At 44.8% G+C, this 25,538-nt stretch overlaps 1 protein-coding gene across 1 annotated transcript in view; it reads left to right on the top strand.

Moving 5' to 3' along the window:
• rtn3 (reticulon 3) overlaps window positions 1-24,325 on the top strand; it is a 38,573-nt gene extending 14,248 nt beyond the window's left edge. Inside the window, exons 2-7 of the mRNA XM_084333155.1 lie at window positions 7,447-7,654; window positions 10,184-10,322; window positions 12,394-12,463; window positions 16,416-16,462; window positions 20,506-20,564; window positions 21,176-24,325. Of these exons, the coding sequence (XP_084189281.1) occupies window positions 7,447-7,654; window positions 10,184-10,322; window positions 12,394-12,463; window positions 16,416-16,462; window positions 20,506-20,564; window positions 21,176-21,224 (572 nt within the window). The 3' untranslated portion in view covers window positions 21,225-24,325. The remainder of the gene's footprint in view (window positions 1-7,446; window positions 7,655-10,183; window positions 10,323-12,393; window positions 12,464-16,415; window positions 16,463-20,505; window positions 20,565-21,175) is intronic.
• Window positions 24,326-25,538: the final 1,213 nt, after the last annotated feature.

Raw genomic sequence — 25,538 nt, 5'->3', positions numbered from 1 at the left:
GTTCAAAGAGCCCAAGTTCAGATTTCACCCAGGTAGAATCTGAGAAATCGCAGACCACTCCCAACGAGTCGAATGATAAATCTGGCCCACTCACCCCCAATCCGCCTCACACAAATGAAGAGGTCAACTTCCCAGACAATGATGATGATTGGTCAGATGAAGTACAAGCTATTGTTGTTAAACCTGATGTGACTGAAGTTACTGCTCAGGGTCCAACTCATGACACCCCATCCAAAGCGGATGACAAGATCATCATCGACGTGCCACAGGGCTATACGACATCCACTTTCATGCAGGATGACATGTACGATCGACAATCGTTTGACGATGATTATGACATAACCCCAGCCATGGACGACATGCTGGATGAGAAAGAGATCCTTATTGAAACACTGAGTGCAAACACCACACAGAGTGATATCCCGAAGGACACTCCAGTTCTGCAGAACATCACTTCACCGGTAGATGAAGACTGTGGTCCAAAGCCAGTCGGAGGCCAGCCATGTCCGAGAGAGTACCCGAAAGACCCCTATTCCTCTTTCCAAAGCGAGACGCAGAGTAGCATCAAGGAGCCGATGACGGAAATGAAAACCGACAATGATGTTTCAGATAATCTGACTAACGCCAAACCACAGGAAATCGGTTCCGAGACGCAGAAGGACATTAAAGCAGGCCACCATACGCCAGACACGACAAGTGACCCAGAGAGCATTGATCCAGACTGCTCGGTTTCTGGAGCTACAGATAGCTTTGTGGAGTTCATGAGGGAGTGCCTGAAGTCTAAACAAGACGAACCTGAGGTCCTTCACCAACGTCTTACCCTGAAGGAAGAGCTCCCCAAAACTGGTGCGCCCCCATCCCAGTCCCCTCCAACCATGGTCATGGATATTGAACAGGAACACCTCACTATCAATGCTCTTAAAGAGCTGGGAAGCGGTCGGAAGGAAGAGGAAGACCTCCAGCCTAGTCTGAGGATCTCTGACCAGGAAGTAGTTGAGCCCAGCGTTGCATCTAAGCGGCAGTCTTCCGTTACCTCGTCTCCAAACCCTCCAGCCCCCCAAACCAACCCTGCCTCCAACAGCATGTATTCCAAAGAGGTAGAGGTCATCGACGTGTTGGTGGCAGAGGCCTACTACCTTGCAGAGCATGTCTTGACAGCAATACTAACCCACTTGTCAGGTAATGCGTCTACCCTCTCTGGGCTATAGGCCTGCTAACCTCTCATGCAGACACCTCCAAAATTACTTCACTCTCTCCTCTCACTTGCACCTTGCAACCTCCCGCAATCCTAAATGTTTAATATCACTAACTATTGAATGTAACGTAGGGTTTCATGTATTTTGAAGATCTTGACGAGACCATATTAATTGCTACCTACATTCTTCTTTTTTATACAGACCAATCTCACCGCGAACGTCATGGCAGTTTGTAACCGAGACGTAGAGGTCGTTATGGTCATTGTAGATGGCTCGGGTGCAGCTGCTAAGGGGTCAAACTACACAGTATAGTGGGGCTATATGGACACGGAAGCTGCATATGGTCTACTGATCCCCCTCCCAGTTTGAGTGTTTGACCTCGTTCTGCTCCACGTCCCTTAAAAGCTTGGCAGTTGTCTGGTAGCAGTGCAGCCCGAGTGGGGGTTTTGGACATGGCGCCCGGGTGTCTGCTTGCAGGGGCTCTGGACGTCGGGTGGCAGTCGATCCGCGCCGTGTCGGGTTTCTGCTTCTGGTGCAGCTTTTTCTGCAGCGTGCTGCACAGGAAGGAGACTATCATTCTAGAAAGATAATAGTCACCGAAGGAACTTTTGTTAACCTTTTTTTGTTTTTCGCCAATGGCCGTCATTAATATCTCGTGCTGGATTACATTTACAAAAAGCCCAACCACACACGATTGAAAGAAGGGGAAGTAATGTCAAATTAATCCGTCGACGCCCCCCCCTGCTATTGTTCAGTGTGTTACCGATCATCACACTGTAGACTTGGAGGCAGAGTGCCAACGTTGCTAATTAGCTTGATGTCATAAGAGCTTCTAGTGCCTCCCAAGTCTTTTTCCTCTCGAATCCAGTCCTCCCTCCCTCTGGAAAATGAGATGGCATGAATATGAGATCCTATTCTCTTGGCTGTATTATACATTCCAAATCAGAATGCTGCCTCCAATGTATCACAGCTTGTTGTGATAAATCACTGAGATATATTAATGACTTATCACTGCTTTCAAGGTTGACAACCTTATCATGAATTTTCAGATAGACACCTAATGTTTTTTTTCTTTTTTTTAAAGAATGGGCTCAATGTGTTCTAGGGTAACCTGTGCACGACGGAGAACCACGTAATCTTCGATTAAAGTGAAAACATGAAGATTAGCAAACGTTAGGTACAAGGGTTTTGCCTGCCGCGACACAGATATAGATCAACATGTTCTGGAACATGGATCACAGATACAGCTTATCAGTTGAGTTGCCCACATACATGGCGGAGTGCTGGAGACTACTAATTCATAGGAATGAAAGTGGCCCCCTACAGGCACGTCTGCCAATAGCCCCCCCCCCCCCCCCCCCCCCCACTTTGCAAACACGAAACCCAAACCCTCTGTCACTGAGGTTGGTATGCAGACGGTGTAGTCCTGACACATGCGGTGGGACCCACACATTTGTTGCGTGCCATAAAGTACACTTGGCACACTGTGTAACCGTGTCGTAACCCAGGGCAACCAGAAACTAGGGGATACTGCAAGAGACACGGCGGGAATTATAATCCATTGGTCTGATTATTCAGACAGGCGGTGTGGATATTTCTATTAGTTTGTGATCCACTGCATTGGTTTGTGATCCACTGCATTAGTTTTTGATCACCTCTGCAATCTGCTACCAGAGAGTACTAAAGGCTCAGTTTGTTTGTTTTGTTTCTGTTGGAAGAAGGAGCTCTGTTTTTAGTGTCTGTATTTGAACCTTGTGCTATTGGGAGTCCTCTCTCAGCCTTGAACCCCGGTGCTATTCTAGTCCTCCGCAGTGCTGCTTCCCAACTCTGGAAGTTATTAGGCGGGTATGCTTGGCTAGGTGAGTGTATTTATGTGCTAACCACAAATGCAATGTGTCCATTCCAGTTCGGTGATCAAAGAAAGCTCCCCAAAAAAGCACATCCTACTACTTGTATATATCAACCTCGTCGTGTTCTGTTCCTAACTCACTTCGGTGTCCTGGCGAGGCGTCCTACGTCTCTTGGCCGGCTAGTTAGAATGCCACACTTGTTGCCAAGCCGTTACAGATTAGTTCCAAACCAGGCAGTCCATTTGAGCTGGATGACTTGTGTTTAATCCTATGTTTGTATGCATGGGTGGAGATTGGAGGAGGAAGAAGGGTGGGGACACAGAGAGGATCATGTGAATACTTGAATCAGACTTAGCCAGCAGTCGCACCAATGTTTATAATCACATACGGTATTTGACTCACAATGAAGGTCTATCCGCCTTTTTCGCTATTTTTTTTTACAGGATTGAAAACTCCTACCAGGCCGTGTGTTGTAATGAGGTCACATACACGCAAATAGACCATGATGTGAGTGCGCACAGCCGCACACATGGTTAGTACAGACACAGATAGGCACACATTTACACTCGCAGACGCACACATCCAGTGGGGGTGCCTGTACCTTTAAGAGCTGCACAGTGAGGTGGAAAGCAGGCCACTGCGGCGTCGCTGCCACTGGGACAGGCTGCTAGATCTGGGGCCTGTAACACAGGGAGGGAGGGGGGGAGGGATAATGAAAGGGGGCCCGGCAAGCTGAGGCTGCCTCCCTGTGGGTACCAGCAAAGCATGCTGGGAGGGACTCAGACCCCTGCAGTGCTGGGCGAGGAAACCCCGCTCATGCTCTCATCGCGGGGCTCGGCAGCCAGCATCGGGAACAATAGAGGGCTCTCTCTGGCTCAGAGTCATCCAACAGCGACACTGCTGTCCACCTAACGGGACGAGCCTGTTGGTGAACGACGGGGGGGGGGGGGGGGGGGGGGGGTTCAGTTGCTGTCAGTCACCCATGTATTACTGCAAATCACAGACTAATGACGAGTATTTAGGATGTTAAGGCATTCGTTTTATAAAATCTTTTATTCTTTTGTTTTTCAGCCTGCGGAAAGTCTTCGGAATCCTTGGATAACGCCACGATTATCTACCGATGAACGGAGAATATTGGACTAATCTATAATCTATACAGTCGTTTATGTTTAGAAATACATGTGACGTGTATTGTTTTTCAATTCATTACCCATATGCTGCCTGCTACCAAATATTTATTACTTTTATATAATAAAAACATTCTTCTTATAGCACTACACTGAAACAATTACATTAATTTGCATCAACAACATCACTAATACTTTAAATTTGTGATTTAAAGCAGTTGATACCAACCAGGGCATGTGAGCGGCGCGGGGAGCGAAGCGGGCGGTTTTGACGTGAGCGACGGAGTGGGTTTTAAAATGGTTCGGCGCGACGTCCGGAGCGAGAGTTCTCCGCTCCGGGCCGCTCACAGTGGTTTAACACTGATGTAATATACATGTAGTACAATGCCAAAGCAATAGGTGGCGATGTACAAACATGAAGGCTATTTTCAACCAATGAGAAGGGTGAACAGTCACTCACATCCTGCTAGACTAAAGTATATTCCGCCATTGTTGTTGATGTTAGCTTACATGCTAACGTGAATGGCAGCGACCATAGCATTGTGGCTAGGCTAGCTACCATCGCTTAGTAGAGCTAGTTGAATGGATAAACAACATTATTTAACATTGCAGAATGGGTACAATTACAATACGGCTCAATACAAACAATTGTTAAGGGGCCCAGGGGGTGTAGACTGTTGTAGTTTGGTCAAATCAAGCTAATTTACATCATGCTCCAAAAAAAAAAAAGCAAGCTGTGGAGCGGGGAGCGCTTGATTCGTAAATGAAGGTGAGCGACTTGGGGGGGCGGGCCAACATGAGCGGATGGGAGCGGAACCAGACGTCTAGAGCGGATTTTTCGAGCGCTCCGCTCCGCTCACATGCTCTGATACCAACTCTTACTTACCAACTCTTAGTAAAACTCTGGAATATATATATATATATATTTTTTTTATCTACTTTTTCTCTCATCCTGTCTCGAACGCTGTTAGGCCATGCCTCCCACAAGCCGGCTGTAATGTGGACGAAGCCATACATTGCACGAGTCGAGTCCCCTCCGGTACTCGAGGTAGCAGCCGTCGCATCTTTTCACATGCACAGCGCGATCTTTCAGCGTCGGGGGGGGTCTGCGCTTTGGAGGGACGCCGCCCCCGTCGCTTCCTGATTCTACTGCGCAGGGCCGCAGGCACACCAACCGACCTGTAGGAGTCGCTGTCCACAACGTCCGATCCCCACCCATCAGCTTCCCACCCCCTAATACTGCCAAATGTATTTGTATGAACGACCAGCAAAGCTGAATGCAATGCGGAGAGCTGGGCTCGAACCCAGCGTCTCCCGCATTGGTGGTGAGCGCCTTGCCCACTGCACCACCTAGCCGCCCCTCTATGGAATATTCTTTAAAGGCGTCTTTGTGTGGATCTGGCCGTCTGAAATGTTATTTAGGCACTGGGTGGAAATTACGTATAGTTCATAAAATACTTGCCGTTTGGCCAGAGTTAAAAGTCTTCAGATTAACGAGCCTAAACAAGCTGTTGACAAGTATTTCCCTTTGCGATGTCATACCAGGGACACAAGGAATCGGTTGGCTTTAATGAATCCATTAGTTGTGCTTTTTGGAGCCACAAACACTTGCCTACCTATTACTGTCCACTTTGTAAAGGTTTTTAACCTTTTGGGTGTGGCCAGGCAGGGAAGGGAATAATTCATTTAAATTGTGGCGTGTGCTACACTCACCAGAAAAGGCCTGTTCAATACAATAGATTTAGATTTAATTTCTTTACAACTAACAAATATGTTCACAGATTCAAGAAAGTCATGTAAAACTGTTGAAAAGATACAAAATATGGGACCTTTGAAAACATTTGCCTGGGAAATTATGACATTTTGGAGTGTACGGTACGCATCTGTTGCTAAATCCTAAATATTGACCACTGAACATTAGGCAACATTTAGTTTTTCTAGATGGACTAACAGCGTTTTGGAATACAAATAAATAAATAATACATTTAATGATAAATGTGGCTTTTCCAATTCAATTCTGTCCAATTGATATCTCTGTTCTGTCCCCAATACACAAATGGTACTATAAGCACCACCACAGCTAATGGATGACACTGATCATCACCCAATCTGCAATATTTAGCCACAGAGCAGCTGGTAACATACTGGTATTAATGTTAGCTAGCTGCCCTATTTTATCTAGCCACGCCTGCAGCCTGGAACATATTGCATCGTGGGTATTTGACCAGATGACTGTGTGTGTGTTGGGGGGGGGGGGGGGGGGGGGGGGCTCCTCCAGGATGGGAGGCCCAGCAGAGTTGTTGAGTAATGGTGGGCAAGCTTGACAGTGCCAGGCACCTCCTCCCGCCCTGCTGCTGCAAGACCGGACCCAACCATTTAGAGAGCCAGGGGGGGTGGGGTGGGGTCCATCTTTTGCAATCAATTTAATAACAAATAAAACGCAGAAGAAAAAAAATCTTCTTCTCTTTAGTCGTTCTGCACTTTACTTATTATTTTAAATCCACAAATGTATCAAACAAAATAAAATAAATGTATTTGAAAATAAAAAGGAATTAAAATGTAGGTGCGATGCCTATTTGTTTCAAAATGCCAGATATCTCCCAGATTAAACTGCTAGTCTGCGAGAACTTGTCTTGACTTGTCAGAGTAGCCGTTTTGAAAAGTCCTGTTTTGGTGGAGAAGGGGATTGTAAACATCCCCCAGTAGTTTTATATTTTCCTCCATGGAATGTGTGTGTGTGTGCAGCAGGGCCTGATATGCCGTGTGCTCATTAACTGCCCCCCCCCCACGTGGAGCCTCATCCATTTACACAAGGTTTCCTTTTAAATGCCCCCTTTTTACATGCAGAGGGAGGAGGGAGGGAGGGAGTGAGGGGGGAGGAGTGTTTCTTCTACAGTACCCGCACCATGACTGCGTTGCATAACGTCCTTGTATAAAAGCCCCATCACTTCTGCATGTGTGCCTCCATACAGGCAGCTACACACAAACATGCAACTCCCACAAGATGTCGTCCTCGGTTACCATTAACCCAGACGATGCCGGTGGCGGAAGTTATGGCACGTGAAGAAGTGCGATTTGTGTTTTACCGGTCGTCGGGTTTTGGAGTAGAGATCGAGCTTGATAACTTAGTTTTGCCCCCCGCCCCCCCCCCTCCCTCACCTACCCCCCCCCCCCTCGTCTGCAGTCACATGCAGAGAGGCACATGATCCTCCTTCAATTAAGTGACTTGTGTTTTTCTTCGCTCTTCTCCATCCCTCCTCCTCTCCTGTGTAGTCAAGGACTTGATACACTGGCGGGACCCCAAGAAGTCGGGGGTGGTGTTCGGCCTCTCCATGCTGCTGCTGCTGTCCCTGGCGGCCTTCAGCGTGATCAGCGTGGCGTCCTACCTGCTGCTGGCGCTGCTCTGCGTCACCATCACCTTCCGCATCTACAAGTGCGTCGTCCAGGCCGTGCAGAAGTCCAGCGACGGACACCCCTTCAAGTAAGACCTGTAGGAGCCTGAACCCCCTCCCCCTGAAATATCGAGGTTTAATATCACATTTAACTTGGTAACAGTAAATCTAATTATATTATACCATCTGAGTGAATACTATTTTCTGATTGTCCGGCAGGCTTAATGCACCCATAGATTGGCTCAAGTTTAATCACCGTTCTAAATTCATCTGCTACCCAACTTGTAACCGTAGCAAGAGCACAGCTTACTCGTTATCAACTTTGGGCTGCGGTCCATGTGTGAAAGGTGCTATATAGATCGTTTTTTATATTGTATAAAAAGATTTATGCATTGAAATGTGTCTTGACGACATTGAAAATGAGGGTGACCTTGTCCTTTTCGAGAATAAATAAAGATTTGAATGAACGGTTGCTCAGCCGACTTGTCAACTTAACCTGTTCCACACGATGTGAAAATCCGCATAAAATATATACCTAGGTAAATGGAATATTGCTCCACTTCTACAAGGGCTATTTGCATATTCTTGGTATCTAGGTACATCTATGGACCTCAGGGAATCTATTCAGTGTCAGAAATATTGTGTCTATTACTAGGCTTGCTTAAATTGTGATGAAACAAAGGAGAATATGAATTATGATTTTTCTTTGCATCTTTGACAGTGAATAACACCATGATAATAATGACCAAACTTAAAGAACTGCCACTGATCTCGTTCAGTACCCTCTTGAGATCATGTGTACAAAAAATCTAAGGAAATTAATAAAGGGAAGATGATAAAACCGAAGGTTCTGTAGATACAGTACTGAATTCTCCCATCCGGACCAATGCAATTTGAAATATTATTATAGAATATAGAATATGATGCGTATACATTACCTTATTATAGCCAATTCGCACATTTATACATATTATTATCTTTTAAATGCCCGAGTTTGGATTTAGTATCACCAGGCGTGCATAAGAACAGATAATGATATCTACTGTAATCTAGTGTACTTTTTTATTTTCCCCACAGTGCAACCGTTTTGAAACTAATTTCAGATCTAATTGTTCCTACATGCTAACAATAGGGAGGAGAAACTAACTGCGTTTCAATATTTGTCAAAAACGTTACCTTTTTATCGCGAATCATAACAGTTATTGATATGATTCATTCAGAACACAGGGGCGGCTACGTGCCGTAGTGGGCAAGGCGCTCGCCACGAAATCTGGAGACGCTGGGCTCGGCTGTTCGAGCCCAGCGCTCCACATTTGCTTTCAGTTTAGCTGGTCGTCCGTACTAATACACATTGGCCGTATTAGGGGGTGGGAAACTGATGGGTGGGGATCGGGCGTTGTGGACAGCGACTCCTACAGGTCGTTTGGTGCGCCTGCGCAGTAGAATCAGGAAGTGTCGGGGGCAGCGTGAGCCTCCCACGCGTTACTCCTCGCCACTGAGAGATCGAGCTGCGCAGGTGAAAAGATGCGACTGCTGTTACCTCAAGTACCGGAGGGGACTTGTGCTATGTATGACTTAGTCCACATTGCAGCCGGCTTGTGGGAGGCAAGAAACGGCGTTCGTGACAGGGGAGGGTTGAATTGGATGATACGAAATTGGGATGGGAGAAAAATATCGAAAATGGAAGAAAGTGGATTAAAAAAAATGATTCATTCAGAACACTGAACTTTGAACCCCCACAGTATGTGACAGGAAGTGTAGTTAGGAAAAATTCCAACGCTGGTCGATCTCTACAAAATGGCCGCAAAAAGGCTACATATAATAATTAAGGTCTAACCTCTCCCTGGTATCACCTCTTCCTGGTCTAACATCTCCCTGGTCTAACCTCTCCCTGGTGTAACCTCTGCCTGGTATAACCCCAACTTCTGCCTCGAGTCTATCTGGTTTTTGGTTTTATTTATAGAACAACCTTTTATGGTAGAGCCGGAGCGCATGCTTCAGCGTACAGTGCAGCCCAGTCGCACAGACATGTTTTTAGTCTGAAATGTGGCAAAACACTTAACGATAATGGAGGAGTGACTGTGACAGTGGTTGTTGGTAGTAATAATAATACATCAGATTTATATAGCGCTTTTCCAAATGCAAATAGTAGGGCTGTTCTTGACTGACATTCTTAGTTGACTTAGTTGACTAATAGTCACAAGATTTTGGAGACTTAATCGAGTTAGTCATTCTTAGTTGACTAATAGTCGTAAGATCTGTAGAATCACGCTTTCTACATTATTGTACCAAATTCATGCAACCATGCACAAGGCCCTCGTTAAATCTAGTGGTTCTTAAAGTCCAAAGCATAATATGAATATCATTATGATGCCAGAGAAGTGAAATAACTTGTTAAGTTATTGACTGAAGCAACGGGAAAAAAGTGGCTAAGAACACAACAATATGTCAACCAATCGACTACGAGGACACACCCCAAGTTGTCGGCGATGGAGATTTATTAAGCACAACACGATCCGTTGGATGCAAATGAAGGCCGGTCATAAACGTTTGAGCAATTAGCGTGTGGCAGGTTAGCCTCATTTTGAGTTCACCCTCCTCCTTCTCCTCCTCCACAGAACACTGATAGATAAGGATGTCAGCATCCCCCCAGAGACCTTCCGCAAGCACGTGGACGCCAGTCTGACCTACATCAACCGAGCCCTGAAGCAGATGAGCCACCTCTTCTTAGTGGAGGACCTCGTGGACTCTCTGAAGGTGGGCGGGGCCTAGCCCACCGGACTAAGACCTCGTAGGGACCAAGAAATGACCTTTCCTGCCTTTTTTGTTCCTGCAGTTGCATGGTTCCGTTTAGCGGCAGATCCAGAGCTGCTGTGATCCATTACCCTTTACTGAACAGATCCAAAGCTGCTGTGATCCATTACCTTTACTGAACAGATCCAGAGCTGCTGTGATCCTTTACCTTTACTGAACAGATCCAGAGCTGCTGTGATCCATTACTGAACAGATCCAGAGCTGCTGTGATCCTTTACCTTTACTGAACAGATCCAGAGCTGCTGTGATCCTTTACTGAACAGATCCAGAGCTGCTGTGATCCTTTACTGAACAGATCCAGAGCTGCTGTGATCCTTTACCTTTACTGAACAGATCCAGAGCTGCTGTGATTCATTACTGAACAGATCCAGAGCTGCTGTGTGCAATACACAGTGCAATACTCCAATTCAGCCATTCAGCCGTTGGGTGGGGGGCGCTGTTGAGCGGGCCTGTGACCGGACCTGAGAGCGCCCCTACTCTGCGGCTCTGCAGCTGCATATGCTTCTCGCAAAATCCAGCTCCCGCTGCCCAGCCGTCGTTATCAGAACACGACACACATATCATAATGTTCACAGCAAACTAGTTGATCACCAGGTATGTTTTATTAACGTAGAATAATTCATATAAGAAAAACGATAGGGAAATCTCTTCCCTTTCTCCACTGGTTAAAAATGCCAGGAACTGAAATTGAAACTTGCTGTGCGCCGCAGTGATATGTGTTTATTATGAAATGACAATTGCGTGTTGACACGCCCACTGCGCGAAGCCTCCAAATAACTTTTTCCAGTTTGCACATATCTATTATCTTGACTAATTCTATCTATTTTTAGGGGCAAATGCAGTGAAATAGTCGCGCTGTGGTTACATGACGTCATTGCTATTTTAGAGCTGCTCTACCGGTTACAAGGTATAGTCAAAATCCATACCGTAGAGCAAATTTATACCGTCCACCCCTATTTGGAGGGTTCATATTGGCAAACGATTCCCACACTCTCTCTTCCACAGTCTCCTCTGTCTGCCGGTCCTTTTAGAACCCACTTTTCACACAGTAATAACCCACTTTTCACACAGTAATAACCCACTCTTCACACAGTAATAACCCACTCTTCACACAGTAATAACCTACACTTCACACAGTAATAACCCACTTTTCAGACAGTAATAACCCACTCTTCACACAGTAATAACACACTCTTCACACAGTAATAACCTACACTTCACACAGTAATAACCCACTCTTCACACAGTAATAACCCACTCTTCACACAGTAATAACCCACTCTTCACACAGTAATAACCCACTCTTCACACAGTAATAAGCTTCACCGCCAGCCTCCGTTATGAAGTTCTAAAGTGTAAAGCGTTAAGCACCAGCAGCATCTGCAGCAGAGCTCTTCATCATGTGATACTGAGAGAGGTAGAGCTGGCGCTACGGTCTGCAACCATCATACATCATCCCCCCTCGCCTAGTCCCAGGATCAGCACAAGCAGTGATCAGATAGCTGCAGAGTGAGAGTGAGAGTGAGAGTGAGAGTGAGAGTGAGAGTGAGAGTGAGAGTGAGTGAGTGAGTGAGTGAGTGAGAGAGTGAGTGAGTGAAGCAGGGCGGAGGCCCGTCCCACGAGCAGCCAAGCAGGGATAATACTCTGCACAGTCTCGCGCTCTCCAAGCCTATTAAACCAGCAGCACACATCCAGGCCCTCCTTCGCTCTCCTCTCCTCGAAAGCCTCTCTCCGACAATGTCATGGTCATCAAGCAGGGATGTAGATTCAGCAGGGCATGACTAGTTTCACCGGGAAGCTCCATATAGGACTTTATTCTCTTGCTCTTATGGCCCAGGTGCTGTGTTCTGTCATTGCTTTTAGAGAGAAACATATCAGATTATTTTGCGTCCCGTTTCTTTTGGCGTTGTGGAGTCGTTTTGTGTTGCCGTAGTTACGATTCACCTCTCTGCATTGGTTCTCTGGTGTTTTTTATCTAATCTAATTTTAATCTGTCTCCCCTCTTGCCCCTCAGCTGGCCGTGGGTATGTGGCTGCTGACTTACGTAGGAGCCGTCTTCAATGGAATCACTATCCTCATCCTGGGTAAGGCTGAGCAGGGTCTAGATGTTGATGTTGTTTCCTTGACAACAGCGCCCCCACAGGACATCGCCATGGCAGCGGTGGAACCAGGATACTATTTACACGGTTCCCACTGGGTCTTTTAATAATCCAAATTGTAGGTTTTAAAAAGGTCTTAAATGTGAGTTTAATAGGTCTTAAAAATATATTGGCTTAAGAAGTGACTTCTATGTTGCGATAACGTCCCTGTATTGTGTTTAACTATGTGGGAAATGTCCGGGCTGCAAAGTAAGCAGCACAGTATTAGCAATTCATATGGAATTACTTCTTTCATAGTAATTATCCTTCACACTTTTTATCGAGTATGGCCGTGATGTAGGTATTACATTATATTCAAAGTGGTCTTAAAAAGGTCTTAAAAAGTCTTAAATGTAACTTGTTGAAACCTGCAGGAAGCCTGTATATAACAAGCCTGTTTACGAGCAGGAGACGAGGAGGGAGGGGCTGAGCATCGACATGGTAGCAGACATGGCAACTGCCTGGTGTCTAGAATTACAAGAGGATGAGTCGTCATAGTAACGTTCAAACATTGCTTCCTCTTTTACCCCTGTGAGACTAATCTTGTAAGCAGCGCTGTCTCCCGGTTAAAAAACCTAGGGAGAATGTTGGGACCAGCGTCCCGTCCTCGTTCCATCATTCTAGCCCGACACGGGAGATTAACATCGGGGATTAACGCTAGCAGTTGATGAATCAAGTGTCGAGGTGATTCAGATTTTTTATTTTTATAGTAGCAAACTAGTGACATTATTTGCCATTCAACAAGTCAGTTGATGTTGAAATAGCGCTCTGAGCATGGCACTACTAATACTGCCAAGGTTAGGGGTTCAATTCCCACTGGATCCACCCAGACTGAAAAATAATAGTCATCCCATTAAAAAGCAGTTTTGAGTTGTACTTGTGCTAGAAAAGTGCTATAGAAAGCCAGCCATTATTATTAACTAGTAGGGGTGTAACGGTACACGTATCCGTACCAAACCGTTTCAGTATGGGACCTTCGGTTCAGTACACGCTGTGTACCGAACCAATAGAATGTTACTTTAACCACTAACGCACATGCCGAATTCTTTTTGCGTGCAGAACTTAATTCAAAACTCCCAAGTTCACCTCCTTCCCAAAATATAATTTGCGCAAATGGCCGTATGTTGTTCGTTCAGCCCATGCACCACTGAGATTACCTGTCATTTAGCATAGCCCCCCCCCCCCCCCCCCCACACACACACCCTCAAATTAATGAAAGTTTACAGCATAATAGAACTGACATTCATACACTGCAACGCGCCTCCCAACAAGGTGTGATAAACATGAAACAATATATTTTCCTTGGCATGAAACGGGAAATGGTAATGAAATCATTAGGGACCTGCATGATGCTTCTGTCTATTCAAGAAAGTTTGACCCTGGGGGGATAATTTACAATAAAGTGCTAAAACAGAAAAGTAGGCTACTTACATTCTTGACACTAGAACTCCCAAAATAGCGTTAGCATAAAAAAGAAGGGCTGTAGTTTACATAGCTTGCATACAACTGTCTCGAGGTTCCACAAGTTGATCAAAATCCGAAGTATTTCCAACCGTATTTTCAGAGTACAAAGTCTATTATTATTATTTTTTTTTATATTGATCTTTTTCCTCCGATTTTCTCCCATCCCAATGTTAGTCGTTATGCCAATTCCCAATCCCCTTCCTGGTCGCTGCGCACTTACCCCCCACAGTCGGTCTGGGAGAGTGGAGGCTATCACGTGCTTCCTCCGACACACGTCTAGCCAATCAACTGCTTCTTTTCACCTGACAGCGCGGACTCTCACTGAGAGGGTGTAACGTGTGGAAGGATCACACTACCCCCCTTAGATCCTATCCGCGCTGAGCAGGCGCCCCGACCGAACTGTAGGAGTTGCTGTTTACAACGACCCGGACCCACCCCACCAGCTTTCCCACCCTCTAATACTGCCAATTGTATTAGTGTAAACGGCCAGCCAAGCTGGTGACAACGCCGGGAGCTGGATTCGAACAGGCGAATCCAGCGTCTCCGGCGTTGGTGACGAACGCAATCTCCGCTACGCCACCTGACCGCCCCTACAAAGTCTATTATTAATTTGAATAGAATATTCGTTGACCGCCATATTTAACAGTAACTGCACACTACATCACTCCTGAGTGGATCATGGAAAGCCAAACATTCCCCCACTGTACCGAAAACCCATATTCACACGGCAGCCATTTTGCTATTATATCATGCTCAGGTTGGGATTCCACGGTGGAAAATGGCCACCGTGTGAATATGGTCAATTCAATTAGGATTATTTAGGCAAAGATTAGACGCATCATAAGGATTGCACATTTTGACCATGGTGTGATTTCAGTTTTTATTAATTTAGATATTTTTTGCCAATAATTATTGCTGACTGAATCCTCACAATTTGTGAGTACCTGCGAATAAAATCTTGTACCAAGTTCTTAATGGCCTGTAACAAAATTAAGAAAAGCCTGTGAATAAAGGTCAGTTTTTAGGAGTTTGTTGCTTGTTAGAGTCTAGGGGCAGCAATTGTGAAACCCAACTGAGAAATGGAAATATTATGATCGATGCAAGACCAGAAGGGAGCTGTAAGGGGGTGGTCGGGCTCATTTAGTCCATGTGCAACCACCACTGACCTCCCACCACTGACCTTGACCGAAGAGACAGAGAAGAGCCCAGAGGGGTCGGAGCAGTTGGAGGCTGACCAAGGCTGCACCATCGTATAATTGACTGATGCTCATTACACCAGCTCTCTATAACGCCCCCCCCCCCTCCATGTTCCAGTAATATTGATCAGTGAATCACTTAAGAGCGAATTTACTGCATCCCCCTCCCTCAGCACTTAGTTGGTCGATGTCACGTTTTAACTATTCTAAGTGCAGTAGCTGTGAGTGAGTTGTCATCGGAAAGCATTTTATTTACGTCTTGTGTGCCGTGCAAATTCTAGAAGCTGTATCACAATGTAAATTATAGAAGCTGTGTCACAATGTAAATTATAGAAGCTGTGTCACAATGTAAATTATAGAAACTGTCACAATGTAAATTATAGAAGCTGTGTCACAATGTAAATTATAGAAACTACGTCACAATGTAAATTATAGAAGCTGTGTCACAATGTAAATGATGGAAGCTACGTCACAATGTAAATTATAGAACTACGTCACAATGTAAATTATAGAAGCTACATCACAATGTAAATTATAGAAGCTACATCACAATGTAAATTATAGAAGCTACATCACAATGTAAATTATAGAAGCTATGTCACAATGTAAATTATAGAAGCTACGTCACAATGTAAATTATAGAACTACGTCACAATGTAAATTATAGAAGCTACATCACAATTAAATTATAGAAGCTGTGTAATTTTCTAACAAACGATACAGATGTAAAGATACAGATGTGTTCACTGAAATTTTTCTCTCTATCTCCCTCTATCCCCCCCCTCTACCCTCCCTCTCTCCCTCCATCTACTCTCCCTCTATCCCTCTCTCTCTCCCCCCCCTCTATCTCCCTCTACTCTCCCTCCCTCTCTCCCCCCTCTCTCTCCCTCCCTCTACTCTCCCTCTCTCTCTCCCCCCTCTCTCTCTCCCTCTACTCCCCCTCTACTCTCCCTCTCTCCCTCCCTCTACTCTCTCTCTCCCTCCCTCTACTCTCTCCCTCCCTCCCTCCCTCTACTCTCCCTCTCTCCCTCCCTCTACTCTCTCTCTCTCCCCCCCCTCTCTCCCTCTCCCTCCCTCTACTCTCCCTCTCTCCCTCCCTCTACTCTCTCTCCCCTCTCCCTCTCTCTCTCCCTCCCTCTACTCTCTCTCCCTCCCTCCACTCTCTCTCTCCCCCCCCCCTCTCTCCCTCCCCCTCCCTCCCTCTACTCTCTCTCCCTCCCCCCCCTCCCTCTCTCTAGCTGACATCCTGCTCTTCGCCGTGCCGCCCGTCTACGAGAAGAACAAGGTGAGACTCTTGACCTTCCGCTGGTGTCGTTATGCATCAGATTAGTTTTACAGTGAATCTCACGGCAGCCGCTCCGGGAAGACGTGTCGACAGCGCTCTCTGGGGAGTGACCTCACCGCAATGACTGCACTCTTAATCACACGTAGACGGGCTCTTAGCGCGCGGCTGCTGGTCATAGAAAATGCAAAGTCATTTCTAACCGCTCCGATGAGCAGTATGGTTGTGTGGGCGTCACGTCGACTCGTAAGAGAGACGGTGTGTTGCTCTTATGACTCAGAGAAATAGACGGAAGTGTTGCACTTCTGAAGTGTCCTGTTCCTAATGGCACAGTGCCGTTTTAGTCAGCCGGTCTTCTACAACAACATGTGTAGAGGAGGTTTACTGTATATCGTGTGTTCTACAACATGTGTAGAGGAGGTTTACTGTATATCGTGTGTTCTACAACATGTGTAGAGGAGGTTTACTGTATATCGTGTGTTCTACAACATGTGTAGAGGAGGTTTACTGTATATCATGTGTTCTACATGTGTAGAGGAGGTTTACTGTATATCGTGTGTTCTACAACATGTGTCGAGGAGGTTTACTGTATATCGTGTGTTCTACAACATGTGTAGAGGAGGTTTACTGTATATTGTGTGTTCTACAACATGTGTAGAGGAGGTTTACTGTATATCGTGTGTTCTACAACATGTGTAGAGGAGGTTTACTGTATATCGTGTGTTCTACAACATGTGTAGAGGAGGTTTACTGTATATCGTGTGTTCTACAACATGTGTAGAGGAGGTTTACTGTATATCATGTGTTCTACAACATGTGTAGAGGAGGTTTACTGTATGTATCATGTGTATAGCGCCCCCTAGAGGCTCCTGAATGTACTTGGGTCACTGAGCCCCGTCACTTGTTCCTGTAACTGACAGTGATGACATTCAGTGTTCCAGCCGCCATTGAATCTCAAATGAGGAAGAAGCAGTGTCTACTTCTGGGTAGAAAAGAGGTGGAATATTATGAATTTGACACGTTCGTTCTTCTATGACCACATTGTGTAGATTGGAACTACCCCCTCCTAGCTTTTTAATCTCATCCCACCCAGGGTAGGAACAGGGTTGAAAGGAATCCCAACCCGAGCATGACATAAGAGCAAAATGGCCACCGTGTGAACATGGTCAATGTACAGTCCGGGGGGGGGGGGGGGGGGGGCGGCATCTCACTGCTCTGTGCTACTGCTTGTACACTTTATGTCACAAATAAACCTTGGAATTTACATTTAGTAATTTAGCTGACATCCAAATGACTGAAAATTGTGTACAACAAGTCAGCTGGAGGGGAACACCTGGTGGCAGCTAAGGGTAAGTGGTATTGTTTGTCAAGCAGTGCATTGTGGGTAGTAGCATCGGCATAGAAGCCTGAAGAGTCGGGCCAGTGAGAGAAGCTTCAAGTCCGACTGCTCTGAGTCTAGGTCTCATTCACCATCGCCTCCCTTCCATGACGTATACGAGTTGGTCTCGTCGTACTTCTCCCCACACTACGTCAGTGCTGTGCCAGAGGTCTGGCTGAACCTATCATCATTCCGGTATAGGGGGAAAAAACTTTCTGGCTTGTTTATATTTTATTAACCTTTTCACTACCACACTACAAAAGGTTAACCTTTCACTACCACACTACAGACGGTAGGGCTGACCCCGACTAGTCTAATATTTGACAAATCGATTGAAAGGAGCCGTAGTCGACTGCCAAACTCTTAGTCGAATGCGAATCATTGGATCATTCTTTCCAAAAGCAAAGAGGCCTAGAAGCGTGGCTAACGCTAATGGTGTGCATACCAGAAAACGGGCACAGGCACTGAAAGAGGATTTCACTCGTCTAATGAACACACTAGACCAGGGGTGGCCAACCCGCGGCTCGCGAGCCGCATGCGGCTCTTTGCCCGTCAATGTGCGGCTCTTCCATCCATAAAAAAAAACGTTTTTTTTTTCTTTTTTTTTGTATGTCACTCATTCCATAAGGACGTAGAATAAACATTTAAATTGTTCATTTGCATGTTCTTGGTATCTGAATCTAGGGACATATATGGATCAGTGTCAGAAATAGTGTGTCTGTTACTAGGCTTGAGTAAATTGTAATGAACCAAAGGAGAATATCAATTCTATTTAAAAAAAAATATATCTTTGACTGTGAATAACACCATGCTAAAATTGACCAGACCTGAAAAATCTAAGCAAATGAATAATAATGAATTCTGCCATCTTTTTTATAATGTACATTTATCCACCATTTTTCATCATATTGCAACACCGTTTTTTGGACGTTCACAGAAAGGTAGAGAAACTAACTGCGTTCTGTTTTATGGCAATAACGTTCAGGTTTGTGGGAGATAATCCCAAAAAATAAGAGAAATAAAAAAGTAAATCCAGAAGTCAGATGATTGACAGGGGCTGGTGTGAGCTGGGTAGGGTAGTTTTTCTAAATTTGAAAGCCCTGAGTCTCTTCCTTCAAAAGACTCACTTTTGGATGTGCCACTTCCTCCTGTCAATATGCGCCGGTTTCTGACTCAATGCCCTGAGATTTCTATAATCTTATATTTCACTAATAACAGTTAAAATAATTGGTAAACAAACGTAATGCTGAAAATATACACTTTTACTGTATATCTCGGGCTTAAGAGGTTAACCCTGTGAGGCCCAAATTAAAAAGACATTAGCAACTTCAGAGGCCAGAGGGTGGGACATATAAACCCATTTACTATCAAATAGCATTGTGAGGCTGAACAACAGGACCAATTGACTATACATGTGCTTAAAGGGGAACTATCTTATAAATGGCCTTTTTCAGTGTTTACCATTGTTTCTTAGCTATGTGGACTTATATTAATAGGATCTATGTCTCTAATTCTCATATTGGCGCATTCTTCCAATTCTCCTCTCACAATATTCACCCTCACTGAACTGAGTCATCTGAAAATGTGCTGATCTGTGATGTCAGAGATTTCTCAGCTGCATAATAATGTGGCAGTTGATGTGGCAGTTGGCACCAGGCCACACAGTGGTTGGAGCCCAGCCTCAAAACGGCTTAAGATCTTGAGGTAGATTGAGTACTTGATTAGAAATACAAAACAATGAATTTGTTTTTTGAAAAAAACCTAGGTGTTCCATAGACTCAGGAATTGTGTAAAAGTGCCCAAATAGTGAAAGAAATAGTAAAATAGTTCCCCTTTAACATTTTTTAAATAAACATTATTTTTTTTAATGGCTAAAAGTGATTTTGTAATTTTGCAACCGTGGGTCTCACAGGGTACATTTAACCCTGTGAGACCCAAATAAAAAAGACATTAGCAACTTCAGAGGCCAGAGGGTGAGACCTATAAACACATGAAGGGTGCCGTGACTGAAAAAAAAGGTTGAGAAACGCTGGTATATGGTGTGGCTCTTTGTGGTACCACAGTCATTTTTGTGGCTCTTAGTCTCTGACTGGTTGGCCACCCCTGCACTAGACAAATATCAAGATGTATCCATCAGTGGACCAATTGCATGCTTTGGCAGAGGACAAGAAGCCTTCAGTCGACTCCTTCAGACATTAAGCACCCCCCACAGCCCAAATGGAATGATCAAAAAAGATAATATATATATTTATAATAAAAAAAAAATGTGTTGCCAATCAAAGTCGACTATACAAATCCTTATTCGGGGACGGGCCTAACGGACGGTTAACAGTCTGTAGTGTGGTTGTGAAAGGGTTAACCCTTTGTCCTGTGGCAGTGAAAGGGTTAACCTTCTGTATTGTCGTAGTGAAAGGGTTAACCATTTTCTAGCGTGGTAGTGAAAGGGTTAAACCAATCGCAATCATCCTGGACGGCGCCGCGGCCAGGACGCAACTACGGTGCCCTTGTGAAATGGCGTCTCGCATAGCCGGGAAGGGGAGGAGAATCGCCACTGAAATAGTCTGTCAATGACTAAACGCTCATACCCACAGTCTCGTGGTGCCGGTCCAGACTACCTGGGAGTTGACTGACGCTAACCCCCCCCCCCTCTCTCTCTCCTCTCCTCCAGACCCAGATCGATCAGTACATAGACCTCGTACGCACCCAGGTCAACACCACAATTGCCAAGTAAGTGAACCCGCCGTTGTTGCTTCTTCAGTCTCTGCTAGAACGTTTAGTCCCAGGTGGCCGTCTAGCCTACAGTAACTAGCTAATACATACAAATGGTGTAATTATGACGGTAGATGCGTTGTTTTTGTCTTGATGAGATATTCCTTTATTGATCCCCTTGGGAAAATCCAGGCATCATAGCAGCATGGGGAGGGGGGAGGGCAGGTACAGGTACATGGTAATAGTAGAAGACATGATACAGGTCATACAATTATAGTACAGTAGAGAAGTAAAAATGTAAATAGGCAGTGTAAACAACATAACAAACAATATAATTAACTCTTGAGTATACGCATAATGAGCAAGTAGGCAGTGTAAATCAAGGTGCAGATGAGGGTCTGTATGACCTCAGTTATATTCCCATTACAATAAATATAGTTACAATAGACACTAACGTTTGATCTTCTCTCTCTGATTTTGTTTTACTCTGCAGAATATTTTGTCCCAGGTGGCCGTCTAGCCTACAGTAACTAGCTAATACATACAAATGGTGTCATTATGACTGTAGATGCGTTGTTTTCACCTTGTTGCATTTGATCTTCTCACTGATCTTGCTGTTCTCTCTGCAGATTGCAGGAAAAGCTCCCTGGATCCGTGAGGCGCAGCAAAACCGAGTGATGCGCTCCTGGAACGTCTCCACTACCATTATCATCCTCATCGCCATCTTAAAGCCCCTCCCCTTTACCCCCCTCCACCGGACCCTTCCCAACCCCACATATCTAATGCCCCTCCCCCTCATCCTCCAAACCTCTGAGCTATTCAATGTAAACTACAGCGCAGCTTAACCATGAGCATTAGAGAAGAGCTGCGCCCGCGCGGACAGGAAGTACGTCGCTAGCAGAGGAAGTGATGTAACGCTGTGAGCGGTGCCCGTCTTCTTTTGGGGTGCGCTCTGGTCCAGTGTGAACGACGCAAAACCAAGTGAACTAGACTGAATATATGACCTGGTTCTGTAGGCAGGGAGGGGGACGCGGACACAAAAAGCAAATGTCTGTACTTTCAACTATACATTTCGCTGAAAATTTAAGTGGAGAAAACGAGATAGAAAACTAAGAAAAAAAGAACTAAAGAAAATCATCAACCTTTTAGGGGCGTAATTGTGGCTAGTCTTTTCCTGCTCTTTGCTCTGGCAGTCGTATGAATAATGGAGAGAGAAAAAAATAAAGCTAAGTTGGTTCGTGTTTGGAACGTGGTACTGGGATTTCTTTGTTACTGATTGGCCCAGAGTATTTCTTTATTTTTATTTTTTTCTGTTAGCCTTTTTTTTTTAAAGGCACTTAATGTATGTCTGTTTCTGCAATGCACTGAACAATGTTTTTTTGTTTTTTATTTTCATAAAAACACGCGAGCAGGATAAAATGATAATAAATAAAAATAAGAAAAGATTGAAAACGTGAGCCAGCTGTGATAATTTGGTCTAGTTCACACCTTTTCTGATTTGATGATTTTTTTTTTACTGTTTTATGTATATATATATATATATATATATACACAATAAGTCAACAACGGCCACCCTCTGCTGTATGTAATAAGTTAGCCTCGCTTTTTATATAAAATAACCCCCACCCCTTACAGCAGCCTCATTTCTGTCACACCTGAAGTCCAAATGTGTTGGAAGTCTTGCGTTCACTTGTACATTTTGATTATCGTTCTTATCACTATTATTATTATTATTGCTATGATTATTACTTATAGGATTAACGGGTTTCACTCGTAACTAGCTTAAGAGCTCCCATCGAGTCACAAAGCTTCATAATGTTGAATTCCGGGTCTCCGGGTCTCCAGAGCAAGGCCTTTCTCATCGGAGGGTTAGCTGAAAGAATAACGGAAAGGCGAGTGGTGTCAGCTCGTCGTTCACCATCCGGGACTAGTTTGTTTATTTGTTTTTCTCTTTGAACGCCGTGAAGAGCATGTAATAGCATACGCTGGAAACGACAGACTTTAACCCTTTTATATAGGCTGTATCATATTCTTAACCCTTTTCTTTTGGTTTTGTTTATAAGATTATTATTATTCGTGATCAATTGCTTCACTGGTGTTTTTGAATCCATTTTAGAAAGAAAAACCACAGTCATCTACTTTAGGGCTACTGCGTCTTTCAAAGGGATTTATATATATATATATAGAAGCAAATGGCGGGACGAACACAACGTCATGTGTTGTGATTGTCACGTCATAGTATCCCCAAAGTAAGTTTGCACGTCACTTGTCATTATAGTGCAACCCCCCACCCACTGCACCCACCCTCAAACGACTGAATGGCCAACGCTACGATGATCACTTCGGATCATTCTCTCATCGCCTCTATAATATGGTGATTGATCTATCGAGCCCCGCCGTGCTTTTCTTGATCCTCCCATCACAACTGTTGCTTCCAGTTGTGATTGGAGGATCAGGAAAAGAGGGCAGGGCTTGAGATGGATGTCTGCCTAGCTGCTGAATGTTCTCTGCAACACTGGTAGAACATGCCTACCGCGCACCACGTCCTATCAACAGCGTTTAGTTCACTCCTTGTGCGTGTCTATATCGATATTCTTGGCTGTGAACCCGACACTGTAAAAGGGATCTTCTAATCTAGTAATTATATATTGTATAGTGTAGTAAAATCATATTTTTTCTCATAGACGAGTGGAAAAATGATGCCAATAGGATGAGATAATTTCACTTGTTTTGATGCAATTGACCATATTCACACAGTGGCCATTTTGATCTTATGTTGTGCTCTGGTTGGGATTCCTTAAGATGAAAACGGGGTGGAAAGGAATCCCAACCCGAGTACAACATGAGAGTAAAATGGCCACCATGTGAATAATTATGGTAAATTCTGTCAGAATTAGCCACATTATTTTGAAGAATTTCTTACACCAGTTCAGTTGTATTGCAACTAGTCAAATTATCCTAACCCAATGGAAGATTTGTATTTGTTTCAAGAAAGAATAGGATATAAAGACTTCATACGAGATTATAATGACTGTAAGGAGATTTCTTTTCTTCAGTGAAGCTGCTGGATTCAGAGTTTTACCCCTTGACTTGTGGGTAAAGGTTACTTCAGCCCGTTCATCCACCCAAGTGATTGAATCTGTTTGTTCTAGATGTTTGTCAACCACACACGTATCCAACATGTGTGAACCACAGTGTTCCGTGTGATGCTGGACATGTGGAACATGACCTCACGGGTGCAGTGCGTGTACACACTCGCGTTATGGCAAACTGGCTTTTCATAGACACGCCGCCCACTCCAGTGAAACCTTTTGTTCAACAAAGGCTGTGTGTATACTTAACAGTATGCTACCTATGTTTTGAGATTACTACTGCTATTACTACTACTCGACTACAAACCTCTTTTTAGATGCAGCGTCGTAGGTGACTTATTTCTCCAGAGAGTAAAATACAATATTAAATCTACATGCGCATTTTAAAACTCGTCTCGAAGCATGTTGCTTTCTTCCCGTTTGTTCTATGTTTTCTTTGGGGACGGGAGAAAGGGAGGGGGGGGGGTGTGTGGCAGGTGTTTAATTTTCTCCTCTTTGACAGTCTTTGTTTTTTGCTTTTGACTACTGGTATCTAGATGTGTTCACTAACATCGGAGCTCTTATTCTGTTAGCGATGAATTTAGTTATAACATTTTGGAGCTTTGGGCAAAGATGTTGCAGAAAAAGAAAAGAAAACTGGTCCCTGTACTGATGTCAAAGTGAAATTAATAAAAACATGTCAAAGGACTTGCTTTGGTCGTCTGTCCGCTTTGTCCGCCCCATCCTTGGTGTACTTGAAAGGTCAAATGTAAACAAATTAGCCCTGACCCACAAAAACATGAACATAGGAACAGACTTATTTTCATTCTCTGGGACTGCGTTCACACTGCAAGCCTTAGTGCTCAATTCCGATTAATTTATCTGATACCTTTTTTTTGTTCACATTTTTTAAATTGGCCAATATCAGATTCCAGTGTGAACCGGTCACGCTCCTGAACTGACCTGCATGTGCAAACCCCCTGCAATTTCCATACCGCCCCAACAGGTCCATGGAGGATGCCATAGTCTCCTTCAAGCTCGGAGACCTGGGCTTGAACTACGATCTCTGCCAGTGGGTCTTGGACTTCCTGACAGGAAGACCAAGTGCAGAGAGCAGGTCCCCCCCAGGGCTGTGTTCTGAGCCCCCTCTACTTGCTTTACACGCACGACTGTGGCAAAGCACAACAGCAACACAATCATCAAGTTTGCTGATGACACTCATTCAGGGGTACTACGACTATGCTTGCACCTCATGGTACCAAAGCACCTCAAAGGCGCTAAAAACAAAATTACAAACATCTCAAAACAAACTGGTCAGACTACTGCTTGACCTTACTCCTAGAACCCACCTCACCCCTGCCCACTTTGACAACCTAGGATGGCTTAAGGCCCTCCCATAGTCGAGCGGACTGTACACAGAGCAGACTGCGGAGGTGTACAGTCCGCTCGACTATGGGAGGGCCTTTAGAGTAGACGACAGAGTACAGCAACTTGCAATGGGCCTGGTCTACAAGATACACTACACGACCAAGGTACCCATGTACATGTCAAAATACTTCCCAAAGGTCAGTGAATACCACAATCACAACACCAGAGGGAGCTCCACAAATCATGTTAAACCCAGATTCGGCTCAAACAAGGGACTAAACACGTTTCGCAATTATGCCACATCAATGTGGAACGCCCTACCCAAAGCTGTAAAGGAATGTGAATCACTACCCACTTTCAAAACCCCTCTCAAAGAACACCTACGGGAGGCTGCTATTCGAAACTGGCCCCTGTAAATGTCCTAACCCAACCCCCTCCAATGTACAGTAAATGACCAAGTATGGTTTTGTCAATATTCCAATGTACAGTTTTGCTTGTACAGTGTGTCCCCCACCCCTCCTACCCAACCCCCCCCCCCCCCCCCTTTAATGTA

The sequence above is a fragment of the Notolepis coatsorum genome, assembly GCF_963971535.1.
Source record: "Notolepis coatsorum genome assembly, chromosome: 1".
Classification (NCBI taxonomy): Eukaryota; Metazoa; Chordata; class Actinopteri; order Aulopiformes; family Paralepididae; genus Notolepis; species Notolepis coatsorum.
This window is presented reverse-complemented; position numbering and strand designations above follow the sequence as displayed.